We start from the raw sequence: 8,515 nt of genomic DNA, 5'->3' as shown, positions 1-8,515 counted from the left end.
TGACACTTTATAAGTTTTCGGTTTCCGCCATTTTGTGGGTGTGGCAGTGGGCCGATTTTGCCCATCTTCGAACTTAACCTTCCGTGTACCAAGTTTCATCATGATATTTCAATTTTTACTCAAGTTACAGCTTGCACGAACGGACGGACAGACGGACAGACATCCGGATTTCAACTCTACTCGTCACCCTGATCACTTTGGTATATATAACCATAACTATATCTGACTCTTTTAGTTTTAGGACTTGCAAAGAACCGTTATGTGAACAAAACTATAATGCTCTTTTTAGCAACTTTGTTGCGAGAGTATAAAAATGCGCTGGTATCTGCATTTAATATTGAGAAGCAACTTGCCCTCGGTTTTGGCAATTTTACCAGGCCCACTTTCTAATGGGATGACGTTATTACTATAAAATTTAGTTTTGCATTTTGGAAAGAATTAATTGACAGTAAACTATTTGTAGTTTATTGAGTTTTTACGTTTTTTTTTATTTTCCTGCTTTACAATATTGAACTTTTGTTCATTATTTATAAAAATAATAAATATTTGAATTAATAAAGTGATGAAAAAATTAAAAAAAAAAATCATAATTTACGAAAAATTAAAAATTTTTAAATTAATTTTTGTACTATTTTTCATTTTGCAAACAATTAATAGACAAACTGTATTTGACATAGATTTTAAGGTTATGTTATGTTATATTAATTTCGCAATTAAATAATTTATATGTAAACCATTTAAAGCTCTAAGAATAAGTCAGTAAGCTCTTTGCTTGACTGATAGTATCGTAGCTCATACATATGAGTGTATTTAATTCGTACAAAAACATCAACAGTTTAAGTGAACAGCGTATACAAAATATGTATATGTATTAATTTTATCCGACTTCGTAATTTACGAACACTCATGGACACACGGTGCCAAACAAAAGCGCGTTGAGTGCAGCTGCGGGGTCTTAGTCAATAAAGCAGAACGCAGTGTGTCGCACAAGTAATAGCTTACCGAATAATTCAATTCAATTCCCATTTGGAAAAACGCTCAGAACGTCACTCAATTATTTGAAATACTATTTTGTTTATTGGTATTTCAAGTTGCTAATCTATTAGAGATACAACGACCGTTGACCTCAGTATTTTGCATATTGAGTACGAATAATTTTAGTTAAGCTCGTTTTGCTGTATACTTAATATATTTACAGAGGCATTTCTTGTTTCAATCGTCTTATTTGTTGTATGGGAATAGCTAGTTAATGTGCACCGCACGATAAGAATTCGACTATTTTTATTGATAAACGAATTTAAAATAAAAAGTTAACGCTCTGATATTTCAAACGAGATGACCAACCTAAAACAAGAAGATTGGAGAGTATCAAAAATATTGAGAAAATACCCAGTATATCGCGAAAAACTGATCAAGACTTGTGAGGGGTAAGTTTATTGAGAAATAAAGTTATAATACYGAAAACAAAACGAATTTTGAACAATCTAACTAGTAAATTTATAATATTATTATCATCTCTAGCTCTGTTATTTTTACCATAACTATTTACCATAACTATTTTAACTATTACCATAACTATTTCTATTTTATAAACTCCATCAACGTCTGCTTAAACTTTTTAGACATCGCACTTTCGCAAAACAGCAAAGATAATAAGCACATATGTATGTRTACATATATTGGTATTCTAATTATAGCATACTTGCACAAACTTACTGTTTTCTCATTTTTTTTATTATTTTAAACATTTTTAATTTAATTCTGGAAACATTTGTGAGCACGAGTTTTATTTTATTATCACACAACGAATAAATGAAAAACATTTCTATTTTTATGTTTAACTTATAAAGGTTGGTCTGGAATATGTGCTCTTAGTAAAGRGTTCGGTAACTTTAATCAAATCTGAATTAATACTGATTTTCTATACCGTTATATCGCCCTCAAAACCCGAGTATGGCTGAAAGTGCTTTAAAAAATATACCAAAGTTGGGCATCAGAGCTTATCCTTTGATATTTGCACTACTTAATATGAACTCAGCGTTTCCTATATTATATATGTATGTATGTACATATGCACATATGCACATATATAGTATGTGCTCAGAAAATTATTGCAAGCAAATTGCTTTACAAAATAAAAATGCATCATCTTCAATATCTTCAAACGGTCTATGTTTTATCAGTTTTGAATTTTGAATTTGATTTTAAAAATTTAATTTTCATTTTCTAATCCCATCTACTTATCTTGGATAAAATTCAGATTTTCAATTTTATTTTTGAATTCTAATATTCAAAACTCTGGTTATATGTTAATTAACCTTACCCTTGCCTAGTAAGCCAAAGTTGTCATTATTGTAAAAAGTGTATTTAGTTTGTTAAAYCTGAAAAATGTGTTAGCTCTTAAATAAAAAGTTACATAATAATATTGAATTAAAAAAATAAATGAAATTATTGCGMATGAAAGCAATATCCACAAATTATACGTATGTATATACATAGGTAGATTTAAAAGTTAAATAATGAACTGGACCTAATTGCGTTACTAATATATAGGTACAAAGTAGCAATGTCAGTGTTTAATGGTTTGTTTCAGCATTAATTTCAAGTTCTAAATGTAATTTTCTTGTAAAACTTAATTAATTTCATTCATTAGAATAAAAAAATCAATATAACTGTATTATATCGTAATAAATAACAGGTTCCTAAATAAAACGCAATTTCTTAGACAGAAATGCGCATTTTTAAGTTTTACTTTATACGAATTTAATACCCGCTAATCTACCGGTTTGAAACCGCAATTCGATTTGGAATAGCTTTTGACTGCAATAAAAAATAATGCTTAGAAATGCTAACAAATCAAGTTGAATTATTCTTAATACCAGTAAATAGATGGGAAACAAAAACATGCAGAAAAATGTAAGATTCATTCTTTGTGTATTATGCCAACATACTAAAATGTTTATAGTGAAGAGAGTTACGAAATAAAATGTAATATTTTCCTCAATTGTACTTTTTGGTTTTATAACACTACAGTTGCTTTCGTAAACGTAATAATGCAATCATTTGAAGTTTATGAATGGAACGGTACATTGTCCTAATAATAAAAGAAATAACTAATTGAAATGAAAAATAAATAAAATGAAATAAAAATTAAATTTAATAGATAACATATAAGTAATTTAACATAAAGTAAGTAATTTAACATAAATTAATTATTTCATCGATGAACCTTCCATTTTAAATGCATAAAAAATAAAATCCAAACAAATTTTACAGGTCTACGCATGAAATAGTGCTATATACTTTCATACTTGCAATGGCGTTTACGAATACTATGATTTGCATATTGCGTTTACGAAAGCGATTCAGTTACAGTCATTTTGCAATTGTGATGTTGGAGGCAAAATTTTGTGTTTATAAAACCGAAAATATTAGTCAAAATTACATAGCACGTATCATCTTTAATGTTGTAGTTCTGGGATGTAAAGGTCAAACCACCACCATTTACTAAAATGAAAAATAGCTGTACTTTTTGAGCAGMAATTCGTAATCAGAACACTCCAAATACCTCACAGACCTCTTAGCACATCAGTCGCGAATTTTTCCTTCAGATTTATTGAGAAGTGTAATAAAATATGTGGTGTTTGTATTCATGTTATATAACACCATTGATATTTTACTAATACCTACCATCGAAGCAGGAAGTTGGGAAGTGCTTTTGGGTACTTTCGCAATTTTTATGAAACTGAAAATTTAGAAAATATTCTGTTATGTATACAACTTCTTTTTTTTGTTGTAATTTGTGAAATAGTGTGCGTTTTTAACTTTCACCTCATTTTGACATCAAATTAGCTTAAGCAATAAAAAATGATAGATTCTTGACTTAAACTTATTTAAAGTGAAATCTTTTTTTACATGGTCTTTTTCTACACGATTCCTAAGTTTTTTTTTTTAATTTGTAAAAAATGGCAACTCTACTACACGGCTTGTTTAAGGGAAATACCCTTTTTATGTAAYCCATGAGTTTGCTGATGATGCAATGTATAATTTCAATAAAGTTGTTAAAGTTAAAGTTTAAGTTAGTTATTTTTTATAAATTGGTGAAATCTTCAAATTATATAATGGGRATTTTTAATAACTTTTCAAAATGTAAAATTGTATTACATTGTTACCTTAGAAARCAATTTTTATTTAATTTTTCCGATGCCCTTATTAATACAAGCATACTCTGAAGAGACAAACAAGAAGACAACAGATTCATTAGAAACGAAAATAAAAATACTAGACTGTCTAAAAAACGGCGATGATTCAACATATGTTGGCAGAGCGCTTSGTATAAACGAAAATGAGAGTTTCATTCGACAATCAAAAATTTCTGGGTCATTTCAATGCTAGTCATGGATAGTTGACAGGTTTACTGAAAATATACGATCTTTACAATGTAAAAATTGAAGAAGAATTGGCATCAGCAGACGAAAATGCTGCAAAAAACTATCCGGATGAACTAGCTAAAATAATTCAAGAGGACAAATATACTTTATAACATTCATAGCAAAATCTCAAAAGACAGCTGGTGGCTTTAAAGCAGCCAAACATCGGGTGACTCTCTTGCTTTGCAGTAACGCATCTGTCGATAAAATGTTGAAGCCACTGTTAATCAACAAATCCCTTATGCCAAGAGCTTTAAAAGCGGCTTTTGCCGCCTAATACCACCACATATTTTAGATTCAGTGGAAGAAAACAACTTAAATGTTATGGAAGCATGGAAAAAGTTAAATTTTTTGGATTAAGTTACCCATGTTTCCTTTGCCATCCAACAGTTGCGGAACCAGCTTCCGTTCAAAGAACTTCAGTAGTGCAAAGATCAAAAATTTGTTCTGAGGTCATAAGTCTTTCAAATAATATAGGTGGCGATGGGTTTGACAAGATCGAAATGGCTAACATCGATGAATCAATACAAGAAAGTCCTATTGATAACGACTTAATTGTAATTATGGCTATCAATAAAAATAAAGATGTTGATATCGAAGTGAAGGTCAGGTTTTAACGGCTCACTTAATTCGTGAGGGCTCATGATCCTCACACGGAGCGTGTATTACAATTCCTAAGTAAACTTAAATCTTGTGTTGCTGGGTATCAAGAATTATCTAAACAACTGGAGAAACCAAAAAAAMAATTTCTTTTAACAGACTTTATAACAGAAACACCTATAGAAGACCATTAATAATGCAGAACAAAATAGTCCATAATAAACGTACACGATTGTTATCAACTAGTGATGAGTACGTACTCTTTTTTCCTAATTTTTTTTGATTTTTATTTACATTTATGGATTGAATTTAAACTGTCAACAACATTATTTTTTTGTAATAAATATTAATTGTTTTATTTTATTATTATTTATTGGAGTTTATTATCACTTTTTTGCACGATTTTTAAAGAACATATTGGAATTTTTTTCAAATTTACATATTCGTGTAYTATTTTACACAATTTTAATTTACACCGTTTTCTTAGGAACGTACCTACCGTGTAAAAAAATATTTACTGTACTGTATAGTGAATGATTACAGTTAAAGCACTTATTTTCGAATAACGCAGGATTAATTTATGGTGCTACAAATAAGAGTTAAATAGATGAACGCACCTATTACAACCAATGTAACAATGTTGAGATGTTGTAAAAGAAAATGCAGAAAAAGTGGTTTTTTATCGGCACTGTAAAGGTATCGGTAAAAGAGTCATCGTTGGGCTGTATATCCAAAATAGTAAAGAAAAATGTAAAATAGTTGGAAAGTTAAAAGTTCCACATTGGATCTAATGAAAACAATGAAATAATTCAAATATATTTTTTTTAACAGATGGATAGCAGCCAAACAGAAGGACGATGCAGCGGAAGGCTTATGGCGTATCAAAGATGAACTTTATGACCTTACCGAGTTTATACCAAGTCATCCAGGTGGATCATTCTGGTTAGAATGGACAAAGGGCACCGATATAACCGAAGCATTTGAATCACATCATATATCTAAAACGCCAGAAAATATGCTAGCCCAATTTCATGTTCGAAGTACTTCTAAACCGCGCAATTACAAGTTAACACTACACGATAATGGTTTCTACAGAGTGCTCAAGTCGCGAGTGCGTGATAAGCTCAAAAATGTGGATCATTCCCCTSAACGACGAACAGATGTATAATTTTGTATAGTTCTTCAGAAAGACTTCACTTTAACTCGATTTTTTATGCTTAGGTTATACACTTTGGTCTCTTGCTATCTACTTTTTCATTGGCTTTCGCCTGCTCGTATACTGGCTATGTAATATACGAATTACTCGCAGGCCTCTCACTCTCATGGCTAACTATTGCTACGCACAACTACCTGCATCGTAAGGACAATTGGCAGATGTATACTTTTAACTTGTCGCTTATGAATTTTTGTAACTGGCGCGTTTTGCATGCTATGTCTCATCATGTCTACCCGAACTCCTTAATTGACCTCGAGATGTCTCTCTTTGAACCCTATCTTTGTTGGTGGCCAAACTCACAACTTCATACAAAATGGTTTCGTCTTCTTAGCGTCGCCATACAACCTATTGTTTATACGTTTATATTTCCTTTCCAGATAATATTGAGGTAAAAAACGCACTGCTCATAAATATTATCTCTCATACAATTAATTCGAAAATTTTACTATACATATATAGAATTACAGTTTCCCTACTAAGAAAGAACATTTTATTTTGGCACGACATGATCGGATTTATATTGCCGTTGTTTATGATGTTTGTAGCACAAGTGCCTGTTTTGACTGTACTCAGACAATGGGTTGTCATCATTGGTCTTGCAAGTTTAATTTTTGGCGTAATTGGTTTGAATGCCGGACATCATGGCCCAACAATTTTTCATGATGGCGATGCAAGTCGTGAAGATCGAGATTGGGGTCTTTATCAATTGGACACAATAATCGATCGTTGTGATATCAAAGGTTCGCAGTTTTTGGTGTTAACGCATTTTGGGGATCATTTTCTACATCATTTATTTCCGACACTGGATCACGGCATACTTCCACAACTCTATCCGGTGCTTTATGAAACTTTAGACGAATATCAAGCACAATTGCGTGAATGCAACCATTGGCAGCATATAGTTGCTCAGAATAAGCAGTTATTACGTACAAAGCCAAATCCTACCTCCTATTAGTGTTAATAGAAATTAATAATTTCCGAAATAAATTTCTATAAATGGATATTTATTTATATTTGGAACTTTGTATATATGATATTATTACTTTATTTATGGACAATAATGTATTCATACATATCTATATTCGCGGGATCAAAACACGTAATTTGCGTAATATTATATATCGTAATGAAACAAAAAGGGAGGAAGGAGTTCGTAAAAGGTTTTTACGAGACCACTGTCACAAGCACAAACCGTCATTATTCGAAACCTTATATGTATATTTCTATTAGTTTTAGGTGATAAATAGAATCGTTGGGTATACAAAACTTTTATACTTTGTAGTAATTAGGCAATTCACAAGCTTTGTTGCATGTCTTATGTCATATTTTAATATTCTTTAAAAATACGATACTTGTGAGCACCTTTAACTGTTGTATGTCATATTTTGTCATCTTTCTACACTTAATCAGCTGATAGTGAAAAATTAAGAACACAGAAATGCCACGAGAAAGTCAGAAWAATAAAATTATAGCTTCTTTATGTGAAAATCATACATTGGCTCTATTAGGAGTTGAATCAAGTGAGTATTTGCWTACGTTTCTTCATTAAATATAAATATTTATACTTTGCAAGGTGACGAAGAAGACGAAGCTCTCCCGATGGACTTGTAGAATCGCTTTCTAACAGCGTCACCAAACTGTCCCCCACTACTGCAGAACAATTTAATCTGCTGCCGAAAATATCGTCCAACTCTTCATAGAAAAAACACATTTTTCTTAAAGTATGTATAGAAAAAAATAATGGTCACAATTAAAAAAAAACGAGATTTCCTTGAAAGAATTTACTTTTTATTATGTCGCCTTCAATACTTCCTGCGCCTGTCGACCCTTCCCACTCCTTTGCTTTGTTATAATTAGTGCGCATATTGCGTACTTTTGCGCGCACTACTTTCCATCTTACCGTCAGCTGCGTGTCTTCGATGAAACGACCATAAAAGCTTTGAGCAGTTGGTTTCTTTTACAAAAAAATTATTTTACTTTGTTTTGTTTTTTAAATTAAAATGACAACCCTCTAAACTTCTATTTTCAATTACTAACTCCACAAGCGCTTTTTCTTCTGCCGCAGTCCACTTATGTACCGGCGGCGTTTTGGTTAACACTGCAATAAAATCATTTGCAACCACATAAACMTCAAAATATTTTCATATTTCACTTATATTCAACTTAATTTACGTGAATATCCTGGTTTCCTTCCATATTAATAACGAAATTTATTCTTCTTCTTCTTGATTGGCGTAGACACCGCTTACGCGATTATAGCCGAGTTAAC

The 8,515-nt window shown here is 31.2% G+C and overlaps 1 protein-coding gene across 1 annotated transcript; it reads left to right on the top strand.

Moving 5' to 3' along the window:
* Positions 1-955: 955 nt before the first annotated feature.
* LOC108965767 (cytochrome b5-related protein-like) lies at positions 956-7,614 on the top strand. The gene is made up of 4 exons (XM_018928368.1): positions 956-1,427; positions 5,862-6,192; positions 6,252-6,634; positions 6,706-7,614. The coding sequence occupies exons 1-4, from the start codon at positions 1,336-1,338 to the stop codon at positions 7,199-7,201; spliced, it is 1,302 nt and encodes a 433-aa protein (XP_018783913.1). The 5' UTR covers positions 956-1,335; the 3' UTR covers positions 7,202-7,614.
* The last annotated feature ends 901 nt before the right edge of the window (positions 7,615-8,515 follow it).

The sequence above is a fragment of the Bactrocera latifrons genome, unplaced genomic scaffold (genome assembly GCF_001853355.1).
Source record: "Bactrocera latifrons isolate USDA-ARS-PBARC rearing strain unplaced genomic scaffold, ASM185335v1 scaffold_1487, whole genome shotgun sequence".
Taxonomy (NCBI): Eukaryota; Metazoa; Arthropoda; class Insecta; order Diptera; family Tephritidae; genus Bactrocera; species Bactrocera latifrons.
Note: the sequence above shows the minus strand (reverse complement) of the source record. Positions and strands in the feature narration are given on the sequence as shown.